Source organism: Lolium perenne, chromosome 2, assembly GCF_019359855.2.
Source record: "Lolium perenne isolate Kyuss_39 chromosome 2, Kyuss_2.0, whole genome shotgun sequence".
NCBI classification, from domain to species: Eukaryota; Viridiplantae; Streptophyta; class Magnoliopsida; order Poales; family Poaceae; genus Lolium; species Lolium perenne.
This window is the reverse complement of record NC_067245.2, coordinates 237,287,695-237,312,770: the sequence shown is the minus strand read 5'-3', so window position 1 is coordinate 237,312,770 and position 25,076 is coordinate 237,287,695. Positions and strand designations below refer to the sequence as shown.

Genomic DNA, 25,076 nt, shown 5'->3' with positions numbered 1-25,076 from the left:
AACAATTAAAACTGCATAAGTAGTGAAACCCTAATTTAACCCTCTCATATGTCGGGGTCCGATGCCGGAACCCCTTTAATCTGATGATGCACCTAGGGTTTACTCAATTCCATTAATATGACATATCACTCATACTTGTATGCGCATTGCATCGATGCCATGTGTTGATTGTTATTCCTCTCTTTATAGTATTTGCTTCTTCGCGATCGATAGAGCACGTGCCCGAGACGATGAAGATCAACAACGACGCAGATCAATAATTGTCCATCAGCGAACAAGTCAAGCATGGGATCCTCGAAGATCCATATTGGTTTGTCAGGGACAAAGGCAAGCCCTAGCCTGGTTAATATAAGTTTTACAAATTCTTTCATTCTGGTTACTTCATATTGCATGCGATTCAACTGTCTTTTACCGATAGATAGAGTTACCCTATCTATTGCATGTCCGACCTTTGTAGCCTCGATACCCTGATCCACTGCTCCTAGCATAACTAGGTTTGGCATGTGTGCGTCGCGAGAGCCTTTATCTCTTATGCTTAGCCATGCTTAGTTTGTTACGCTACTACTCCGGTCTTCGGACTGGAGCCTTACAATGAAATGAATCTAGCATGACAGGTTGACGTGGTAAGTATGGAGATGATGATAAACATGATTAAAGGCTCAGACGAGAGGCCACATTGGGATGTGGTGGGTTGTTTCGTTTCTGCCGACCCCAGGAACCGAGTTCTCGCCTCTTGAATCAAGACCGAGCGTACAACCACACGAGGCCCTATTATGGTACCCTCTCGACTCACTAACTTGCCTAGTAGATTCCACGAGTCACATAGTTTGCGCGTTATCTGGACATATGCATTGCATTCTGCTTTGGGGGAAAAGGTACATAACAGGTAGGTAAGCGTGGCCGTGGTGGCGGGGGGTTGCGGCCCCTGGGGAAACCCACCTCGCCTCACATCGTTAAGGACCGACTTCGGGACTTGACCCGTTACGGCGGAACAATCCTTAGCGCGTGACTCATGGTCTCGGCGATAGCAAGGTAAAGGTCGTGGTCAACCACCCTCTGCCGGCTTTCCAAGGAAGAGAGCTTAAACGTTGGCACTAAGAGTCGGTTGGCGCGTGTGGGTAAAGTTGTGCACCCCTGCAGGGTTATGAATCTTTTCGAAAAGCCGTGTCCACGGTTATGGACGACTTGGGAACGGACGTGGAGATCATAGAGAACATGAACCTAATCGTAAAACTTGGCAAACAATGTGTGTTTACGGACACCTTCTTCGGGTGTTGAGGGGGTGATCCGAGGATAGTGGTTCGAGATGATGAAGATTGTTGGATACAATATGATGATCAATAGAGATAGAGATGTCGCTCTCTTATCCCTTTTTAAAGGTTCTGAGTAGTCGAGCTTCTTCTCCCTCCTGTTTATCAAAGGAAAACTGGCTTTACGCAAAAGAAGCTCCACAGAAAGCCCGCATACCCGCTTTGCTAAAAGGTTGTACTAAGTCTTGCTGAGTCCCTGTACTCAGCTTTGCATGCTCTTGTTTCAGACGAAGTCTCTCCAACAGATGGTGGTTTCTAGTCGACATCGACGAGTAGCTTGGGGTTCCCAGGTGGCAGCCTGGAATCTATGGGCTGGGACGTCGCCGTTATACTCTTGGCCTCTTAGGCCTTTTGCTATCTTGCTATGTCTAATAGCATAACTTCGCTTCCGTTGATTGATGTATGTCAGGTCAGTGACCTCTGCTTGTAATGCTTTGGTTCTTCGCTCAGTTATGAGCTTGTATTACTTCTTGAGTCGTAGAGTCACTGTTGTGTTACCGATTCTCTCACTGTAGTCTCTCGAGTTCTAGGTTAGGCTTATGTCAGACGAAGATCTGGTATTTGTCTAACCCTGATCCCGGGGGTGCCACAGGTTTGGACCCGGCTAGCCAGCATCCGGTGCTGGTTTGTCCATCCCAGCATCGGGATGCTTGTTTGTCCAACCCAGCATCCGGATGCTGGTTTGACTGATTCAGCACCCAACCAAGAAAAGGGAGGTTACACGTAAGGTACAAAACAACACAGTGCATGGCGTGCGATGTGCTTGGCAAACTACTCCATCTCTTCTTCCTTTCTGCAAGACAAACTACTATTACAGGTCTTCTTCTTCGTCCAGAACTCCATGGATATCTCGATTTGACTGAAAATTGCGAGTGGATCACAAAAATATACATGTTCTATTCCTGCAAGAAAACAACTTAGCATCAATGATAAGGCAACTTCAATATTACCTAGAAAGCAACTTAGCACCAATGTTTAGAAAAGTTAAACATTGTTAGAAATCAACTTAACAAGGGAGAAGTAAGTTAATTAAATGGATAATCAACTTACCTTGGCCAGCAACCACGGCGGGCTTCCGCTCGCGCTAGGCATCGGGGGTGCCGCTAGGCGCCATGACCTCCACCACTACCTCGCTCGAGATGGTACTAGGTACGCTGTCCAGGATCCACCGCTTCCTGGTACATCTTAGCAATATCACAAATAAGCACATTAAGCATGTTGACAAGGCAACTTAATTAGACCAGTAACCAACTTATGCATGTTGCTTGAAAATGAAAACCAAGATAGATTGTAGATACACATACAACTTAAGCATACTAAAAATAGAACTTAATTAATTTTCCGTTTCAACTTAAGCATGTTGACAAGGCAACAAACTAAACCAGTGAACAACTTATGCTTGTTGCTCAAAAGGAACACCTACAGAGATTGCGCCAATACCCACAAACTTAAGCATGCTGGAGGAATCAACTTGATTAATTTCAGTATACTCAACTTAAGCATGTTGACAAAGCAAAAAATAAAATCAGTAGACAACTTATGCATGTTGCTTAAAAGGAACACCTAAATAGATTATACCAACACCCGACAACTTGAGCATACTCTAGGAATCAACTTAATTTATTTCAGTATACTCAACTTGAGCATAGTGATAAAATAACTTAATTAAATCTCTAGACAACTTATGCATGTTGCTTAAAAGAACCAGCTAGTAAATTGTACGGATACCAACAACTTAAGAATGCTCGAGGAATCAACTTAACTTATTTCAGTACACAACTTAAGCATAGATATAAAACAATTTAATTAAATCGCTAGACAACTTATCCATATAGCTTAATAGGAACCAGAAGAACTAAAACTACCCCCATAAAAGTATCTGTAAATTTTCTAGTTTATCTGTTACACTCAGAACTATTAGGTAGTTGTGAGTAATATCCGGAACTGATCCACTCTTTAGTTCATACTCTTGATTCATAAATTCAATGGCTACATTTTTCCATCTCGCAATAGTTGAGAGTTTCATGTATGTATCTCTCGTCCTTAAACACATACCTGCTGGGAAGTTTTCGGACGAGGCCATGGAAGGCTCCCTGCTACGCCTCAGCTTCTGGTAAACGCAAGCGAGAACGCTTGTTCGTCTCTTTTGTCATTTTTGTGTTACCAGATTTCAAGTTAGTTTGCTAGAAAAGCAAGTTTTAAATTAAATTCATTATTAAGCTAAGGAACATCATTGGTTGTTTAACCAAAAATTAAATGCATGGTGAAATAAAGTTAGTTAGGTTGCGTAAAACAACTTATCTAGTCTAAGAAAGCAACTTAGCCGGATGCCAAGAAAGAACTCAGTTAAATCGGTATACTACTTCGGGGCATGTCAATTAATTCATTATACTACTTGTGGGTTTCTAGTAGTAACTCGAAAGTAAACCAAGTTCAAAAGAACAAAAAAAACTCAATGAAACCAATATACAACATAACTATCTTGCTACAAAAGAAGTAGTTGATGTGGGTTGCATTTTGCTAATGTTTGTCAGTACACAACTTAAGCATGATAAGGAAACAACTAACCCATGATCAGTACACAACTTAGTTAGATGCAGCAACAAACTTCTCCATGGTCATTACTAGAATATTAAAAATAAATTCAAGTGAACATTCTCATTTTTAAATATGTCAGGATTGGATCTCAATGCTCCCCCAACTGAAGATTTTGGCATGAACGGCATGGAGCCACAGTTTTGCACTCAAGCTGCCGCACAAGAGATGGTTGGCAAATCTCCAAAGCCAAATATACATGACCAAGGAGCAGTGGTCGGTGGTTACGATGAACAGTGGCAGGAGGCGCGTCACCATGGGCCACCACACACTACAGTCAACCAAAGCAGTCCCAGAACTACATTGCACATAAAATCTACAACATACCCTAACTTGAAAGGAGTTCCTGACGAAGCTGGCATGAATGAGGAAGTTGCATCCAGTACACATGAATCATTTATTGGGATGCGGTTTGACATTGTTATAAGTGCAAGAGCACATTATAATGCTTATGCTGAAAAAATTGGTTTCTCTATCAAGTCGCATACATCAAAAAAGAAAAGCTCATAAAAATGAACTCAAAAATTAAGAGGGGAGTAAAACAATTTAATAACTAAGAGGAAGCAACAAAATATTCATGACATGGGCAACTCAGCTAACCACAGTATCCAACTACCTACAATGTGAAGCACCAACTGAAAAAAAAACATGCCTAACAAGAAAACCAATTTAATAACTCTCTGTTGTGAACTTGAGCATCTGACAAAACCAACTGACTTAAAAACATGGGCCAACTTTTTTGGTTGGCTGAGGGAAAGAAAAAACTAGATATAATGTAAATCACAACTTTTTGGGGGTAAGAATCAACTTAACTAAATTCAGTACCAACTTAACAGTAATAGTAAACACAATTTACTTAAAACCTTGAGCAAACTTATGCATGTTGATGACAAATAAAAACCACGAAAAGTTGCAGGTGGGTTTATACCTCATAGGAAAAAACCACATGGCAACTTCGAAGATACAAATTCTTCGGTCCTTTTTATCCCAACAAAAAGACCATTTCTTGTGGTGGCGCCAACATCTTCTTTCAACTATTGTTTGCCAAATCATACCCATGTTAGACAAAAATACGTGGCAACATGTAAAATTTGAATAAAAAATGCGTGGCAACATGTTGGTGTTGTATATTCTTGAGGTAACACTCCATGTGTATTCCTTAAGAGAAGCACTCAAGCCACAACTTATTTGGCGCTGCAGGATGCACATTGTATATGTTGGAAATGAACTTCTTCTCTGAGTTTAGCAAGCACACTTGCAGGGGCTAGTGGTCTTTTAAGAAGACCATACTCGGATCCACCGAAGCATTGCATCCTACGCTTGACCCGGTTCTCCAAATCTAAGCATAATAGTGCTGGGAAGCAATCAAGATACTCGAAAGAGTATCCCAGGCTCCAGCTCCAGAGTGATGTATAGTTCAACTTCTCATTGAGCATCTCTTTGCCATGGATCAGTATCTTTGGGAATACACTCACTATCTGACACAACATCTTGTACTCCGCCCCTCTTTCGAGGAGGTAGTCAAATCGCTCTAGCATCATTTTCTTAGTGTTGTGCAAAACAGGGATTGCGTGTGTGGCTATCTTGTTCGCACCATACCCGATGCTCATCAAGAACTCCAGTATGACGTTCAGAAGCTGCACATTCTTTTCCAATGTGCACCACTCAACTAATTCAGCCAAGGGGAAACTGCTAACGCGAGATGAAATCATACACATCATGGGCACCACGAACATTTACACGAGATCTACTTCCCTATGGTTTGAATCGGCGCTAGGGGGCATGGACACACAAAAACGAACGGGGAATAATTACCGCCAGATAAATCCCCATGGAATTCGTGTGTATATGGGCATGAATTGCATCTCAACACGGGAATAACACGTGATTGAGGAAGATTCGCACTCGGGAATACCTTTCTAACTCGACGTCGGCAAAATCCTTCGCAGACCTTCGTCACCTCGCACCCTGTCATCGCGCACGACTATATCTCCGCCGTCTCGCTCCTCGCCGTCGCGCGCTTCTGGCTCTCCGCCGCAGAGCTCGCCGCCCGACCGGTAGCCTTGCTCCCCGACGTAGAGCTCACCGCACTACCGCGCGGATCGCCCTTCGCCAACGAGCGAGCCTTCCTCCCCCGCGCTCTCTTCCTCCACCGACGAGCAGAACGCATCCTCGCGCGCTCGCGCCCTCTGCCAACGAAATCGCCATCCTAATCGCCGAGATGAAACCCTAGCGGGTGGAGAAATGGGGAATTGCTTCCACGGGAGAGAGAAGGGGCGCTAGGCCATTTGGGAATTTGTCAGGCCCAGGTGCTTTTCGGTCCGACCGTCTCTCCTCGACGCGGCACGAGATCGAGCCATTCAGAACGCATCCAACGACCGAGAATCAAGTGCTCGGTTTGACACGGGGCATCCAAGCGCTTTTTAGCACTTGGGAAATTTGTTTGTACTAGTGGACTTGTCTATGTCCAAATTAGAAGGATAGCCCACACATTGCATTGAGAATCGATCTCTAACTTTAGTGTGAATGAAATGTTATAAGATGCATGAAACATGATGCTGTCTATAGAAATAAGCAAGCTTCAACTTTTCATATAATTGGGTGGCTAAATTTAATTGATGTAACATGTACAATTGTATGGCTGGAAGTTCACCATCCATTACGGCGGTTAGATCTACATGGTACTCAAGTGTATGGTTTGGACTACCAGGGTACCGTAAAATCCTGATGGACTATCGTCAAGAAATGTTAGTGGATATGCCATAGACAATTGATTGGCTAAAATAGCGGGGAATGTGGATATGTTGCATGTTAAGATTGACTATTATAAATAGCACATGTTAGTGGGGTTTTCTCCTATAGAAGTATATAGATAGTCTGAAAATATTCTTACGTGTCTATAAAGTTTATGAAATGTGGAACACTTGATTTAGTCAAAAGTGCTAGTTATGTGTTCTTGAGAAAAAGTGCAAGTTGCAAATGCAAGCACTAAACTTAAGTTGCACTTTTCAGAAATCAGCTCAATATCTGATATTGGATTGGTACAAGATAGAACCATTATATCGATTCATTAGTGATGTGTCATCAGGATTGCCCTCCATACGGATTAGGGACTTTGGCCAGGCCAGATGCAGATGCGCTGGTCCAATTAATCCCCGGCCAGTCAGGTATGAAACCGAAATAACTACCAACCTGAAGAAAAAGAAACGATTCTTCCGGACCGAATCAAACTAGCGATGCATGTCAAAGTCCTAATTGCAGGGATAGCTATGCGACATCGACCCTCTAGTCTAGAGGGAGGCGCTAATCACCTAACTCATCATCGATCACGCATTAGCATCTTCGCGATTCGTGTCTTACGCGATTATTATTACCGGTAGTAGCTAGCTTCCAAATTAAGGATTGATTGGCTTCACCAGCCACATGCATGTGGTCTGCAGAGGGATCGATCGAACGTGTGCAGGATATAGTAGCTAAGAACGGTGCCCTTTAGTTTGTCGTTGTGCCTCGGAATCTGCATAATTATCTCGAGCTAAGCCTTCTGTCTCGATGACACGGAGCCTCTGAAGCCACAACCCACATGGGCGTGCTCGGCGGGCCGGCGTCTTGGCCGGATTCGGATTCCCCGTCGGATGTGGCGGCTATCTTGGCTGGTGTGTGACTCGATTGATCTATAGTGCGATGCATGCATACGCTGTGGTGTGCAGGATATTGCGGCACGCATGCATGCATGTCGATTCATGTGATATACATGCCCATCTGATCATCGGGTTATAACTTACATATAAGAAAAGAGAGTAGAAAAGATAAGCACACACTAGGTTAGGTGCAAAGGATGCCAATTATGCAGAAAATCTGTTGCTTTGGCAATGTATGTTAGTAAGGTTAATTTTTGAGTGAAAGGGTAAGTCGGTTCAGACTTAACAAGTGTTAGTTCCAAAAATTGGGCACCTTCTTCTTATTTAATGGATGGCACAAAGCTTTTGTCTCCGTTTCAGAAAAAAGTTCTTAAGCAGCACTTCCTCTGTGTAGGTTCCTTTTGGAAGTCAAATATTTTTAAATTTGAATAAATATTTACATAAAAATAGCAACATACTACCTCCATCCCAATGCTTAAGGCCTATTTTTTTCAGAAAGTCAAACGAAGTAAAGTTTGACCAAACTTTTAGAAGAATTTATGAACAAATATGATATTTTGTAGGTACCATATGAAAATATATTTCATTATCTATCTAATGATATTAATTTTGTACTTTTCAAGTTAATGATTTTTTATAAAAACATAGTCAAACTTAACATAGTTTCACTTGCTGGAAAAAAAATATAGGCCTTAAGCATGAATTTGGTCAATAAAATATGAAATATATGTGACAAAAATTATACCATGAGATTCATTTTAAAAGATATTTCTAATTATATAACTGTTGTGACATATATTTATATTTGATGATTAAATTTATAGTCAAACTTTTTTCTTGAAATACGTGTCGGTCTAATAACCCGGTACAGAGGGAGTATATTATTAAACTACATGTTAAGATGAATCAAGCGATATTAATTAAGTATCATAAATATATGATGCTACATTTTTCTAGGTAGTTGGCCAAAATTAATAAAGTTTAACTTACCACATGTTCTACTTATTTAAGGACGGAGGGATGGCCTAGTAGGAGTCCGGTGTCATGCCAAAGTGCAGGCTGCATGTGAGCCTGAAGTCTGGGAAAAGCACAAAGGTCCATATCATCAACAAGGACAACATCATCATCCCTCTAATCTCGAGGAAGACGTTTACTGTATATTTATTAAAAAAATTGCAAGTGTATTACAATTAATTTCAAGTTTGCATCCTTTTGTAACATGAAATTTAACCGTGTTTGAATGGGGCCCTTTCTATGTCCAAAGATTATTAATTGTTCTGAAGATTCTGTAAAAGAACATGTTCTAAGTGGAACAAATCGAAGAGTTGAGAACGCGAGATGAATAACCCTGAACACGAGAGGCAAACCCACATATCGCACACGATTCCAAATTTGCAATTGTCTGCTTTGCTCAAAGCGCGAGTGGTATGTCTGAGAGCATGAGGGGCATACCCCATGAACACACACGATTTGCGATCAATACTCGTCTGCAATTTCTAAGAAGTCTATGTTCTAAAATAAGTACAATAAATATGATTCAAGTTGTAGACACACAATTTTCATACAAATTAGACCACTTTTAGGGATATTATATTTGTGTTTAAAAATTATAAGACTTTTTTCTTATATTCGCCCATTTAAATGGATTTTTCCCAATTTACCAAAAATAACTAAAACTTCAACTACAGGTGTGCTAAAGGTTGATCTAAAAAATCACCAAAAGGACTTCTATGGAAAGTTGTGCCGACAATTTGCACCCCTTTCAGAAAAAAATCATCCCTTTGCAAGGAGTCATTTTATGGGTTCTATTTCACATAAAAAAATACTGCACAAAAATGTTCACAAGATTTGAAAAAACTTAGTCCACAAAATGGCCTTCCCTGAATGAGCAATCATGGCTTTCAATAGGATGACCAAGGTCATGGCCGTTTTAGGGCATCTTTCTTGATAATGACCCCAATTTTTGCACAAACATGCTCTTTACCATGATGGGTAAATATGAAAACAAAGATTCCATCTTTTTTTTCTTGAAAACATATTTTTCAATTTACCAAATACCTAAGGAGAACTGCATTCTAAAGGAAGTACAATAAATATGGTGCAAGTTGGTAGAATTACAAATTTCCCAAAAGAATAGACCATATTGTAGGGCTATTGTAATTTATTTGTCAAATTTCAAGCCTTTGTTCTATATTTGCCCATTAATATGAATTTCGCCCAATTTACTAGAACTAATTAAAATTGGCACAACACATGCGGCAAAGGATGATACAAAAATCACCAAATATGATATCTATTTACCCACACACACACACACACACACACACAGGAACATTTTATGGATCCTGACTTACAGGAAAAATGCTGCACAAGAATCTTCACAAGCTTGAAAAAAAACATAATTCACAAAATGGACTTCCGTGAATGAACAGTCGTGCCTTTCAACCAAATGACCAAAGTTATGCCCACTTTTAGGGCATCTTTCATGATAATGACCCCAATATTTGCACAAAAATGGCTCTTGCCATGATAAACAAGGGTGTGCAATTTTAGTAGGAGGCTTCCTATCTAATGTTTTGTATCAACTAACATTAAAAATGTGGCACGATACATATTGCAAGGGATTCCAACCTTTGATTTTGAAAACATATTTTTCATTTTACCAAATGCCTAAAATGCCTTTGTTGTGATCAAGTACAATAAATATGATGCAAATTGATAGAATTATAATTTTCGCAAAATATACTGTATTGTAGGGCTACTATATTTTTTCCTGAATTCTTTCCGGCGGCCGCGTGCCAAATCAATGTTCTGGGCGGACGCAACACCACGCGATAGCTCCATGCGTCCAGCTGTCACATAAATGGTAGGCTAGCTCATATTATGTGTTGTTTTTTAAAAAGCTGTAACTTTTAAATCGTGTGGCGAAATTACAATCCGTTTTCACTTCTAGAATCCCCACGACGAGAGCTTCGAAACTAGACCACATTTTCATATGTTTTGACGAATTTTTTTAAACAGCAACTTTGATGTGCGACCGAGCAACTTTGTTGTGCAGTAAAACAACTTTCGTGTGCCGCAAAGCAACTTTTGTGTGCAACGAACATGTACATTTTTTGGTACATGAAAGCACAACTTTGGTGCTCGACAACAATTTTGGTGTCCATTGAAGCAATTTCAATGTGTGACGAGTGGTGCCCGACGACATAACTTTGGTGCCAACATAGCAACTTTGGTGCCCGGGGACACAATGGTGCCAACACAGGAACTATCATGCGCGAACGAGCAACTTTGGCGCCCGAACGAGCAATTTTAGTGTCCTGAGCAACTTTGGTACTCGACAGAGCAAATTTGGTTTGTGACGGTCCAATTTTGGCATCCATCGAAGCAACTTTTGGTGCCCACCGAATAAATTTTGATGGATGGCTGAGCAACTTTGGTGTCTAACGATGCAACTTTCATTGTGAATGTAGATTTACGCTGTGCAACAAAGTTGCTTCGCCCCACACTAAAGTTGCATCGTCTCGCATTATAATTGCTTTATCGCACGTAGAAGTTGCCTTAGAAAAAACTTTATCAAAATACATAGAAATGAGATCTAGTTTTGAAGAGCTCACCGCAAGTAATTCAAAAGTGAAAGCGGATCCTAATTTCGATATCTAGTGCAAAAGTTATATGATTTTAAATATATGAAAAGGAAAATTAATGTGCATGCAGTCATTGTTGAAGCGGTGTTAATTTTCCTTTTCTGTCAGGCTAATTACTTCTAAACTGGTGAACGCTTGGGCTAATTCCTTTTTTGGGTTGACCGCTCAGATGGACTACCGAGCATGCGGCCGCCCGCTAGACCGACCCATATTTTTTTGCCAAAATTTAAGCCTTTTTCTATATTTTCCCATTTAAATGAATTTTGGCTAATTCACCTAAAATCTCATAGTTACAAACAGTGATGGTTCGAATTATAATTATCAGACTTATCATTCTCAGATTAAACAACAATTTTCAACAACACTGCATGTAGGAGTGTAGCCCACACTACATATGCCACATAGATTGATTGCATTCTCCGATCTAAGCTACTAACAAGCGTGACATCCACACTTACACTTGCAGCTCCTGCAGGCTAACCCTTCCATCATCTACGACTGAAAACTTAAAATTTGCAAGTAGCTACAAATAGCAAAATGATACAATTGATTGGTACTCTAATTCTCACACGAGGAGGAGGACCTTTGCCCTTCCATTCCATGGAGTGGTACTTCTCCAAACACCTAATTAAACAGGCCGAATGTGTGCGATTGGTTTGCTTTACTCTAACTGTTAGCGTGGTGGACTGAGGCAGGCTGCCCCTATACCCGGATAGAAGTCTGATACGGGCTCTGCATGGCCTGGGCCGCGAGCGCGGCCGCCCGGAGCTTCATGTCCTTGAGAGCAGGGTCCTCGAGAAGCAGCACCTTGTCATTGTCCCTCACCCCGACCATGTGGAGGTGGTCTCCGTCTTCCCTCTCCTTGCCCCTGAACAGCAGCCTCTGCTCCCTGGGCTCCAACCCTGTCATCATGGACAGTATCACCTTCAGCTCTCCTGCAGAAATAATTTTGCACGGCACATGTTAGACCTTGATCCCAAGAAGTACACTTTATTTTTATATAATTAATGCAAGAGCAAACACATTGAGTCGATATGCTTAGCAAATAAATAAGGTATAGGAAAGTTCCACTCGGGTTCCTCATCTCTGAACCATCATCTTACTCTACTGACAGAGTTGTTTGGAAGGAGACGGCAGCACTGGCCACTGGCCCTTGTCAGTCATTTTAATACTGAAAGAAGAGAGATCTTGCTAATGACATGTATCTCTCCATGACAGGTTCAGGATCTCACAAGGGTCAACTACTTAATTTGGAGAAATGATACTAAAATGAGTGGATCTGGCTATGTGAACGGGTACAGACTCTTCATAAAATGTTTTATGTACAACTAAACTAGCATCTTTGCTGTTGGTCAGCCTGTCTGAAAATGCCACACCCGCGATCACTCCTCAAGCCTTTATCGTGCTTAAAGATCATATGCATTCAACTTTGGCACAGAAGATGGGCTTTCTGCTTAGGATAGGAGAGACGCCCCAAAAAGAAATCATGACCAAATTAACCAACTTTTCAAGAACACATTATATCATTACCAATCGCTATACACTAGTATGTTCTCCAACAAACCTACTGTAATCAAGTTTTGCTACATCTACATGCCACGTTTGCAAAGAGCAGTTAATAATCGGAAAATGAGCAACTTGTGCCAGTAGTTAAGTACTACCGTACTTACCAAAAGTGCAGGTGGCTCCAATGGACACCTCATGCCAGGTGGAGAGCCCGGTGGCCACCCTGATGGTGATCACTTCGACGTCCCCCCTCCCGTCCCTCCTCTGCACCAGCATGCCCCCCGGGCGCACCTCCCACTCGATCTCCCCGCTGCCACCGCCGCCGTGGATGAGACCACCGGCATCGCTGCCGTCGTCGCTGCTAGCGCTACCGGTGCTGCTGCCCTTGGAGGACCTCCTCCTGAACAGCCTCTTGGGGTTGGGGCACCTCAGCTTCATCATCGTCAGTTAGTTAATCTCGATAGCTCGGTTGGACGGTTGGTACTTGCAGGTGGTGTTGAGACTTGAGAGGCAGTGGAGCTGGTGATGATGACTGATGAGAACAAGGCTTGGTGTGTAAATATAGGAGACGATTGAGGAGAGGCAATGCAAGAGGACAAGCTTTAGAAGCGTGCGCCTCTTTGTGAAAGGCGTCAACGGGGGGACACTGGGACAGGCGAACTTGGCATAGTCCAAAGCGGCAGACCAGGCCAGGCCAGCCTCACAAAAGGAGAAACAACTTGTGAAAGAGTTCCTCGACAGAAAGAAACACAAATTGTAAGCCCGATCTCGAGCTTCCATGAAGCCACTTTCAGTTTCAGCATCGACTGAATCTGAGAGTAAATGTTTAACCTCAATACTTCTACATGTGTTCACTCCACTTTGGTCACAGTGTAAAAACTCTTCTGAGCTTGGTTAGTGAAGCTGGCAGGCCATTTATCAATAACAAAAACTGGGTCCATTCATATACAACTTTTGAGATGGGTTTGGCATTTTGGTTCGAGCATTGTCGTTTAAAGTGGGTCAAAATGTTTTGGGAGACGCATCACGGCCATGGATAGAATAGCATTTTCAAGCACATGGGAGCTGGCAAAACGCATGAGCCTGTGATCAAGAAGGCGGGCGATGATTAAGGCGGTCGGTTAGGACACAAACCTACCGGGATTATTGTAATGGCGGTTGGTCGCAAGTTTTCCCGGCTTGTGTCTCGCGTCTGATGAGCACGCACAGCCACAGCAAAGGGGCAAAAGGTTGATGGCGTGATGACTGAGGCGAGACTGTGTGTACATGCAGTTTGTGTGAATTATTAACCTGGTAGCTAGCTAGCTAGGTGGCGTAGTATATTTGGTTAGATTCTAAGGTTTTAGGGGCATATAGCGGTGGTTAAGGCAGCATGTGGGGCTTGAGGTTTATTATCAGGGTTTAGACCTTGGAATTGTCCAAAACATCGAATAGTTTAGGCTTCATCTTTTTGAGATACAGGTGTCCTGTTTTCATCTTTGTTCAGAAATCAAGTACAAGTATAAATATAGCTAGGCTGGCCTCCACTAAAAAAAGAATATACGCAAATTTCTCTAAGTCGGTCAGTTGAAGTTTTGAGTATAGTAAGAAATTAGAGATGAACACATTCGAAAATGATTAACAAAGGTACCACTTCAGTGTTCTTACAATGAAAAATGAATGATAGTTTTGTCGCAAAGAAAATAAATCTATATCCGAGTCAAGTGAATGTTTTTATATTTAGTCAATTTCTGAAATTTACAACCTTGTAAAGTTGCATTTCAGTAGCAATTGGTTTAAATATAAGACTTTCCTTATAATTATAATCATCAAAGACATTAAATTGATTCTTTATATATTATTATAATTAGAACCTTGACTAGCCTAGGTGCAGGTGACGACATGACGTGGTGTATGAAACTGAAAATTTTCAATCTGAAAGAAGAGTATTTAGTGTTTGGTTTTTTAACATGTATCCAAGTGGAGCTAGTGGCGCAATGTGAGTTCATGTAAAATCTTTATGGTTTCCTAATTTACGATGAATATGAAGGGCAAAGAGGGTTTGCAAACTTTGTGATGTCAGTTGAGATCCCAAAGTGTGTATAGAGCAATTACCGAGGGTTTGCAACACTGTTTTGCCCACAACATGCTTACATACCAAGTGTGGATCGTGGTAGTCTTTGGATGAGCCCTCCATCAATTAGCTTAATTGCGGAGGATACAAAGTGATCTCATCCTTTGATTTGTTTGAGTTTGGAAGAGGAGGTGTACCGAGAAGAAGAAACAATGTGGGCAAAACAGTACATTGTTGTATTTATTTTGAGACTTTAGGCGCGTTTGGTTGCAAATCGTGCATGCCTGGCGCAGCGAGATGGGCGCCCCTGCGCGTTGCGAACGGGCCACGGGCCACTTTTGGCCCATCGTTTGGTAGTCTATGCTGCACCGGTCCGAACATAATTGCACATTGTTTGGATGTTTGGAGACAGCGTTCCATCTCTGTTCAGCCAGAGCACATATGTTTGGTTGCCATTTTGGGCACCCTGACAACAGCTTCTTCTCACCACATTCAAATATGGTGACCTTACCATCATATAACGGCACACAAATAGCTCAAACACGATCATAAGCACAACAAACACTTATACACAACGAACAGAGTACTTCACAATTCCTAATCTAGCGTCAGAGTGGTAAGACGCTTATCTAAACCTGGGGCAGACTACCCAGGTCCAAAAGCAGTGTTCAAAAGCCTCCTAGAGGCCAACACAATAGTGAGATATGCATAAAAGAAGTGTTTATCAGCCTCCTAGAGGCCAGCACAACTAGCAAGATCAGACATAAACAGAGGCAGCGATGGAGCAGCAGCACCTTAACAGCGAGGATCAGCAAAAGGGCCCTCGCGGTGCCTCTTGCAGCAGAAGACGCTGGAGCAGGACATCTCCTTCTTGAAGAGGTCGACCTTGAAGCCGTCGTCCTGAGGGGTGAAGACGAGCGTGTTGTCGACGTGCAGCAAAATCCTGGCGACGAACTCGCTCCAGGACTTGATGAACCCGATGCACTGCCCTATCCACTCCAGCTGTACCTTCCACTCGCAACGCTCGCCCAAGTACAAGCAGACCTTCACCGGGGGGGCATTGTTCTTGAGCTTGTACTTCCTGATCAGGGGCTGCTCCATGTACGGCGGGACGCCGAGGGCACGGAGGTCGTGGCTCTCCACCTGGACGAAGAACGCCGGCAGTCGCTGACTGGCAGCGTGCCCCGGGTCAGCAGGACGGCCGGCGTGAAGCCTCGGCGTTGTGATCTGGTGGTGGGTTCCATGAACTCTACGTTGGAATCACGCAGCTGCACACGGGCGTCATAGTCTATAGCGTCCAGTATGATCCCGTTCGAGAAGAATTCCGGGAAGGGCCAGTTCTGCAGAAGCACAAAGAAGCAATGTCAAGCTCAAGCAAGCAATGGCATGGGCAATCACAAGCATGGACTTGCGCAAGCAGAAGCAAGCAATGGCATGGACAAGAAAGCAATGACATGGACAATTAGAAGCATGGACTTGCACAAGCATAAGCAAGAAATGCCATGGACAATCAAGCAATGGCATGGACAATCAGAAGCATGGACTTGCACAAGCACAAGCAAGCAATGCTATGGACAAGCAAGCAATGACATGGACAATCACAAGCATGGACATGCACAAGCACAAGCAAGCAATGGCATGGACAATCACAAGCATGGACTTGCACAAGCACAAACATGCAATGGCATGGACAAGTAAGCAATGGACTTGACATTGTGCCAATGCCAAGAACAAGCACTGTTAAGCCAATCATGGTGCTTGAGCTTGGCATTTCCAGGTGCTTGAGCTTGGCAATGACATTGCTTGAGCTCAAGCAATGTCATGGACAATGGCATTGCCAAGCTCAAGCAATGTCATGGACAATGACAATGCCAAGCTCAAGAAGTGTCATGGACCATGGCATTGCCAAGCTCAAACAATGTCATGGACAATGGTAATGCCAAGATCAAGCAGTGTCATGGACTTGACATTGTCAAGTCCATGATGGTGCTTGAGCTTGGCATGGCCAGCATAAGCACATTGCAATGAATCCTATCTACATTCACATCTACAATGTCACACAAGCAGATTGAGTGAAGGTACTTATAATTGGGTGGAGCGACAGTGTCCCACTCTGAGGAGGAAGAGGACCAAATCCGGGTGGTGGAGGAGGAGGCGGAGCTGGAGCTGGAGCATAGGTCTTCAGCGACAGCGGCGGTGCAGCGGTCGGGAAGCGGGGCGCCGATGGTGTTGTCGTCTGCCGCCGAACATGAGGTCGGCTGAACCCCGGCGGCGGTGCAACAGAAGGCGCGCCATAAGGGACAGGAGGACGAGGAACGCCCCATGGCATCGCCGCCTGCATCGGGGTCGACGCAAACCCCATTGGGGGCTCCATCTCCGTGCTGCAGCCCGGTGCACCGGCCGCCATTGTGGCCGCCCTCGCTGTCGGAAACCCTAGTGGGGACGGGGCAAAAAACCTCGTCCCGACGGATCCGCCGGTCGAATCTCGGCAGCTTGATGAGCCAGGACGGCGGCGCTCCAGGTTGCGACGCCGGCGGGCCTCGTGCTTGCGAACGGCGATGGTCGATTCAACACCGGCACGCGGCCGGCATCGATCTGTGCCGCCGAGTCGCCGCCTCCGGCCTCGTACTCGCGGACGAGGCGCATGAGCGCCTCGTTGGACCTGGTGGCCGACGGCCGTACAGCTGGATCCGTCGGCGCTGGAGAGGATGGCAGAGGAGGAGGCAGAGGAGGCGAGGAGGCCATGGCGACGGTTGATGGGACAGGGCGGTGTTGTCTGTTCCAGGAGTGGATAGGGAGAGAGAAGAACGAAGCGGTGAGGGGAAGTGGGGAGCGAGGACCAAGACAACGCGTTGTATCCCGCGTTTCTCCACGCGTGCAACTGTTGCACGCGAGCGTGCAAAATGACACGACAACGGGCCTGGCCCCGGAGAAGCTGCCGATTCGGGCGTTCCTCTAGGGCATGTCCCAGAGGTGCTTTGAGAACCTGGGTGTAAACTCTCTATGGTCGTATCGTCTTGATGTGACATTTGAAGTCACCAAAAACTATACTCACTAAAGAAATATCATTTTAAAACTAAGAATTTTCCTATGCCTATGTTGAGTGAGATTTTTTCATGTGCTAGTGAATTTCTATAAAGTGCCAATTTGTATGCGAAAGCAATATTTTTTGAGAATAAACGTATACATTAAAAAATGTTAGATTCTTGTTCCGTATCCCCACTCCCCACTACGACTAAGACAGAAATTTTACGATTTTTGTGTGTGATATTTTATTTTAAATAACAATTAAGGTGAAGTGATTCGGTTATCATAAAGTGATTCGTTGACTAGACCTACTTCACCTTAATTTTTTTTTGAGAATTGAAAAAGAAATTAAGGTGAAATAGGTCCAGTCAACGAATCACTTTATAATAAATAGATCAATTTTTCAAGTTCATTACTACGGGTAGTTTCTACAAAGAATCGAACTAACAATTGTATACAACACTTAAATTATCGATCTAGATGCTACGTAGTGGGTTTTCGTCCTTCAGAGACTGCAAGTCTAATAGGAGCCACTATTGACAAAAGGATCATCTCATGGCTATTGGAAACAAATAAAGTCAGATGGTTCTATTTCTCGAACTTTTCGTCTTACTCCTCCGGAACCAAGGTTAAAAGGATTGAAAAAGTCAGTCATTCATAACCACTGATAAAGAATTCCTCGAAAAGTTAAGGATTAGTATTAGTAGTTCTTTTTCGAAATCAATTTTGAAAAATGGATTTGCTCTGATACATATGCGAGGAAGGTAATCAATAAAGAAAGAAGACGAGTTCTTCTTTGTTTTGTCACTTAGGAACCGTGCTCATGCATCGTTTTGCATGAGAGAAAGCATCGTTTTGCATGAGAGAAAGAAGCGATGAATCCTCTTTTCGACTTTGACTCACCCACTCTAGTTGTTGCTTCTTTTTGTTATTTTGAAAGTAGCTGCTTCAGCTTTAGCCACTCGAATTATTGATATTCCTTTTTATTTATCATCAAACGAATAGCATCTTATTTTGAAAATCCTAGCTATTCTTAGTATGATTTTGGGGAATCTCCTTACTATTACTCAAACAAGCAAGGAATAATAAGCTTGCATAGTCGTCAATAGGGCAAATCAGATATGTAATTATTGGAATAATTGTTGGAGACTCAAATGATGGATATGAAAGCATCATAACTTATATGATGTTCTATATCTTCTTGAATCTAGGAACTTTTGCTTGGATTGCATTATTTGGTTTACTACCGGAATTGGTAACATTCGAGATTATGCAGGATTATACACGAGAGATCCTTTTTTGGCTCTCTCTTTAGCCCTATGTTTCTTATCTCTAAGAGGCCTTCCTCCACTAATACTCTATCTATTCTGATGTGGAATGGCACGTCGACCTATGTTTTTTTGGTTTTAGTACAATTTCTTACGAGCGTTCTTTCTATCCACTATTATCTAAAAATAATCAAGTTATTAATGACTATGCTTAGATGACTTTAAATTAGCGCTAATTACACCGGAAGTCCTACATCTTGTCATGGATGTGATAGTTTAGTCCTACAAGTTGTACAAGGTGAGAACGCCGTCTAGGAACTTTGAATTTGCGTGAAGATTTTGTCCTACCCAATCAAACGATGGCACGTGTATGGCACACATGCTAAGATTCGCGCGCTGACCATTGTTGTGTTTGCTAATAACCCCCTGACGTTGTTTTGTGCTCCAAAAGAATCCATTTCAATTTCCCACTCGATTTTGTTCCCAACCCTAGCTCGCATAGAGGGACGGTAGCCACGCGACGGTGAGGTGCGCGACGGAGTGCTGCACGGCGGAGTGGCGGAGGTTGAGCGGGGGAGAGGTGCACGGCAGAGCTCTGCATGCTCACCGGAGGAAGTCTTGCAACTGATGGAGCTGCTCTTGCAACATTATCCCTCACAATCTCAGCTCTAATTGTCCTAAGAAAATTTGTGTGATCAACAAATATCACAGTAACAATGGACAGTAACCCATCTTCCAGAGTTTTTCAAAGAGACAACCAATACACATGTACTTTGTGATCCCTCAAACAACACTAAGTTAGACCAAGTTTCAGCACTGAGATAATCAAATACAGGAACTGTATCATCAACATACACTAGTAGGAAAACCCTTATAGGTGGAGCTTAGTTCTGTGGCGCACCTCGAAAAATGCGCCACCGAAATTTATTTTGTGGCGCACCAGGCATGGTGCGCCACAGAAATAGCTTAATTTTGTGGCGCACCAGCAAACCGTGCGCCACAAAAACTTGGTGGGCCCCACAACCTGTCACCCCCAATCATTGGTTTTACTATTTCTATGGCGCACGTACCCCAGTGCGCCACAGAAATAAGCTATTCTGTGGCGCACGGCAACAGTGCGCCACAAAAATAAACTATTCTGTGGTGCAGTTTGCCTGGTGCGCCACAGAAATAAGGTATTCTGTGGCGCACTGTGTTCGGTGCGCCACAGAATTAGCGAACCAGATATACAAAAGTGAGCCAACCTCCCACCTACCACACTACACAAGTCATTCTTCTTCCTCCATCTAGCTCGTCCCCCCCCTTCTCTCTCATACCATTTTGGCTCTGCTTTTCACTTGCTTGGGTATTTATTGCACTTACTTTGGTTGATACTTAATTGGAGTTGAGGAGAAGGCTCTCCATACTCTCTCCTCCTCTCGAACTCATCGATCGCGGTCTCGTCTCGGTATCGAATCTACAAGGTGAGTAGTTGGAGGAGACATACATATGCTTGGAGGAGACATGCATATGCTTGTAGATCTTGTGTGGCCGTCGTGTGTATGGATGCTTGTTGCAGGTGAACCGCTTGTGTGTGTGCCGGTGTGGTGCATGGATGTTTGCCAAAATGTTGATTCATTTCCGTTTCGGCAAATTTTGCACTACCCATATGTCCTACCTTGAGGAGAGGTCATGCCGAATTTTTCCGCTCCATGTAATACCTTGAGGAGAGGTACGGCCCATGCATGTGTGTGCATTTGTTGCGGTTCTAATTTCCTGTTCTATGTATACCATTTGCAGGCAAGCATGGTCCTCTCGATGAGTTCCGCTCGAATCTCTAGATACAAGATAGACGCGAAGGAGGACATGATTCGGAACAATAGGCGCCAGATAAGATGTCCGTGTCGATCATGCAAACTCGAGCGCTAGATCAACCCTAATTCCGGACAACTGGAGGAGCACCTGCTGAGGCGCGGTTTCATGCAAGACAACCAGGCACGGCCGGCCCCATCAAATGGTGCGCATGAAGACCATGTCGAGCGAGATGACTATCATCATGCCGACGGGGACTATCATCATGAAGAAGAAGTCAGCGGAGAAGATCATCATGAAGAAGAAGATGCCGGCGGAGAAGATCATCATGATGAAGAAGAAGATTCCGGCGTGACCCCGCTAATTTCGGCCTTGCGGGACTCTCATGTTCAAGATCTTCTCCTCCAGGAGACGAGCAACGATAGAGTTGCAGCTAGAGAGAGAGCCAAGCTGTCGCAAATGGAGAAAGACGAGATGACTCCGATCTTTCCTGGGTGTCGTCCGCAGGATACGCGCTTGCATGTAACGCTTGATTACCTGCAGATGAAGATGCAGAACAAGTGGACCGATTCCAGCTTCAGCAAGAACTTAAAATTCTGGCACGATCATCTCCCGGAGGGGAACACATTGCCAAGTAGTATCGAGGAGGCCAAGAAAGTCGTGTGTCCCCTTGACCTACCGCACGAAAAATACCACGCCTGCATTAATGATTGTTTGATTTATAGGTGCGAGTACAAGGACAGAACCACATGTCCGGTGTGTGGCCACGGACGGTACAAGGTTGGGAACAAGAAGGTACCTCGAAAAGTGGTATGGTACTTTCCTATCACTCCCCGTCGGCAGCGGTATTTCATGGACCCTAAGGAAGCAAAGCTCATGCAATGGCACGCAGAAAGGCAGAAGCCCGAAGAAGATCCGGAGATGGGCTATATGCTGACACACCCTTCAGACGCTGGACAGTGGCAAGCATTGGACATCGCCTTCCCTAGGTTCGGGGGCGACGCAAGGAACATCAGGCTGGGTATGAGCACCGATGGACTCAATCCGTTCGGCAACCAGAGTAGCACGCATAGCACCTGGCCTGTGTTTGTATGGCCTTACAACCTACTGATACGTCTCCAACGTATCGATAATTTCTTATGTTCCATGCCACTTTATTGATGATATCTACATGTTTTATACATACTTTATGTCATATTTATGCATTTTCCGGCACTAACCTATTAACAAGATGCCAAAGAGCCAGTTGCTGTTTTCTGCTGTTTTTGGTTTCAGAAATCCTAGTAAGGAAATATTCTCGGAATTAGACGAAATCAACGCCCAGGATCTTATTTTTCCACGAAGCTTCCAGAACACCGGGAAGGAAACGAAGTGGGGCGATGAGGCGCCGACACAACAGGGCGGCGCGGCCCACCCCTTGGCCGCGCGGCCCTGGCGTGTGGGGCCCTCGCGTCGCCCCTAAACCTACCTCTCCGACTATAAGAAGCCTTCGTCGATAATAGTTCCAGTACCGAGAGCCACGATACCGAAAACCTTCCAGAGACGCCGCCGCCACCAATCCCATCTCGGGGGATTCAGGAGATCGCCTCCGGCACCCTGCCGGAGAGGGGAATCATCTCCCGGAGGACTCTTCACCGCCATGGTCGCCTCCGGAGTGATGAGTGAGTAGTTCACCCCTAGACTATGGGTCCATAGCAGTAGCTAGATGGTCGTCTTCTCCTAATTGTGCTTCATTGTTGGATCTTGTGAGCTGCCTAACATGATCAAGATCATCTATCTGTAATGCTATATGTTGTGTTTGTTGGGATCCGATGAATAGAGAATACTATGCTATGTTGATTATCAATCTATTATCTATGTGTTGTTTATGATCTTGCATGCTCTCCGTTACTAGTAGAGGCTCTGGCCAAGTTTTTGCTTGTAACTCCAAGAGGGAGTATTTATGCTCGATAGTGGGTTCATGCCTCCATTAAATCTGGGACAGTGACACAAAGTTCTAAGGTTGTCGATGTGCTGTTGCTACTAGGGATAAAACATCGATGCTATGTCTAAGGATGCAGTTGTTGATTACATTACGCACCATACTTAATGCAATTGTCTGTTGTTTGCAACTTAATACTGGAAGGGGTTCGGATGATAACCTGAAGGTGGACTTTTTAGGCATAGATGCATGTTGGATAGCGGTCTATGTACTTTGTCGTAATGCCCAATTAAATCTCACAATACTCATCATATCATGTATGTGCATGGTCATGCTCTCTTTATTTGTCAATTGCCCAACTGTAATTTGTTCACCCAACATGCTTATTCTTATGGGAGAGACACCACTAGTGAACTGTGGACCCCGGTCCATTCTTTTAATCGAATACAATCTACTGCAATACTTGTTCTACTGTTTTCTGCAAACAATCATCATCCACACTATACATCTAATCCTTTGTTACAGCAAGTCAGTGAGATTGACAACCTCACTGTCACGTTGGGGCAAAGTAATTTGGTTGTGTTGTGCAGATTCCACGTTGGCGCCGGAATCCCTGGTGTTGTGCCGCACTACACTCCGCCGCAATCAACCTTCAACGTGCTTCTTGGCTCCTACTGGTTCGATAAACCTTGGTTTCTTACTGAGGGAAAACTTGCCGCTGTACGCATCACACCTTCCTCTTGGGGTTCCCAACGGACGCGTGCTGTACGCGTATCAAGCTCTTTTTCTGGCGCCGTTGCCGGGGACCTGAAGAAAAGTTACACCATAGAGATCTCTAACTCCCACGTCAACTTTGCGCCAGCAGCTCTTTTTCTGGCGCCGTTGCCGGGGAGATCAAGACACGCTGCAAGGGGAGTCTCCACCTCCAATCTCTTTACTTTGTTTTTGTCTTGCTTTATTTTATTTAGTACTTTGTTTGCTTGAATTCGGTGTTCACATGGGTACGTGCGCACGGTCTAGCAGTCGTTGGATCAGCTTTGAGATTCCGTTTCTGGTTCACGGCGGGCAAACGACGTGAATCCACTGTTGGCCGGCCGCACTCCACCGCGCCTATTCTACTTTATATCCTGGTATATACTGATTGCATGCGAGTGGGATCTGCTCATGGAGAGAATAAAAAAAAGAGAAACATCCGGGCTGCTTCGCTTTGTGTCATGGCCATGGGAGACGAGCTGCTTCGCTGTGTTGGTTTGGATGGGCGCGACGGTGCGGAGGAAGTCGACGAGGCGGGCGGCGTGGGAGCGGGAGCCGAAGAAGTTGAGGCCCCCGGGCGCGGAGGCGAGCGCGAGGCCGCCGCCCCTGCTCCTCCTGCCTCTTCCTTCCACACCGCCGCCCTCCGCCGTGGCCGCGCGGAGGCCGCCGCGCGCCTCAGCCTCCTCCACCTTCTCCTGCTCCCGGAGTGCCCCACCTCATCTCGTCGCTCGCCACCATCCCGCAGTGGACATGGGATCTCCGATTTCTTGCTATCTCTCTCCAATTCCGCTCATACCACAACTGCTAGATGGCGTCGGTGTGTTGGTCCGATTCGTGGGGCGATTGGGAGTTGCGAGTGGCGGCGGAGGAGGTCCTGGCGCACGAGCACCGGCGGCGCCGCCCCGCACGAGACGGGGAATGGTAGGGCCCTCTATTTGTTCGTTGTACACGCGCTCGATTTCCCGTCGATGGGGATCACCAGGCCACTGCCTCTGTCTTTTCCTCGCCCAAGGCGGAGAACGGGCAGGAGCAGGTGCTCGTGCCAAGCTGCACGGTGAGCTCCAATGCCGCCGGCGACGGGGACAAGGTCGCCCGCCGGGAATCGATGCTGCTACCGAGGTCGCCCACCGGGAATCGACGCCGCTCTCCATTATTTTGCAGAGCTGGTCGGTGGGAGATGGGTGTTCCCCCAATGGCGGGTGCGATTTCTCCTAGCGGCGGACGCGGATGCTCCCAGCTGTTGGGGTGATGGCGCCGGCCCGTGCGCCCGTCTGCCGCGCCCTCTGTCGGCTCTCGCGCGCCGCCCTGGCTGGCAACGCCCCGCGCGCACTTGGCTGGCTCCGCTACGCCCAACGCGCTCTCCGGCTCGCCCCGCCAATCCCGTTGAAGTTTCTGCCTCGGAGGAGTTCGCCGGAATGGCGCCTGCGGAGCTCCACCCTTGCGGAGGAGTTTGGCTGGGCCGTGACCCGCGAGGTAGTTGGCGTTGAACTGATTCACTTGGCGCTTGACGGCATGGCTATGTGGCTCTAGTTTATTTGGGGAAGGAGCAGTGGAGAACATGGGTGGG

At 44.9% G+C, this 25,076-nt stretch overlaps 1 protein-coding gene and 1 long non-coding RNA gene across 4 annotated transcripts; both read right to left on the bottom strand.

Annotated features, from left to right (window-relative positions):
- Positions 1 to 1,912: 1,912 nt before the first annotated feature.
- On the bottom strand, positions 1,913 to 6,192 carry LOC127335306 (uncharacterized). Of its 3 annotated transcripts, XR_011752470.1 has the most exons (5): positions 5,821 to 6,192; positions 4,834 to 4,939; positions 4,233 to 4,359; positions 2,361 to 3,493; positions 1,913 to 2,206 (listed from the first exon to the last, which is right to left on the bottom strand). It is a non-coding gene; the product is annotated as an uncharacterized lncRNA (long non-coding RNA). The 3 variants fall into 3 exon arrangements; XR_011752468.1 differs by having other exon boundaries at positions 2,361 to 4,359; XR_011752469.1 differs by lacking the exon at positions 4,233 to 4,359.
- A 5,400-nt stretch (positions 6,193 to 11,592) lies between these two features.
- LOC127330523 (BAG family molecular chaperone regulator 3-like) lies at positions 11,593 to 13,296 on the bottom strand. The gene is made up of 2 exons (XM_051356710.2): positions 12,861 to 13,296; positions 11,593 to 12,125 (listed from the first exon to the last, which is right to left on the bottom strand). Exons 1-2 carry the CDS (start codon positions 13,135 to 13,137, stop codon positions 11,893 to 11,895), a joined length of 510 nt encoding a protein of 169 aa, XP_051212670.1. The 5' UTR covers positions 13,138 to 13,296; the 3' UTR covers positions 11,593 to 11,892.
- Positions 13,297 to 25,076: the final 11,780 nt, after the last annotated feature.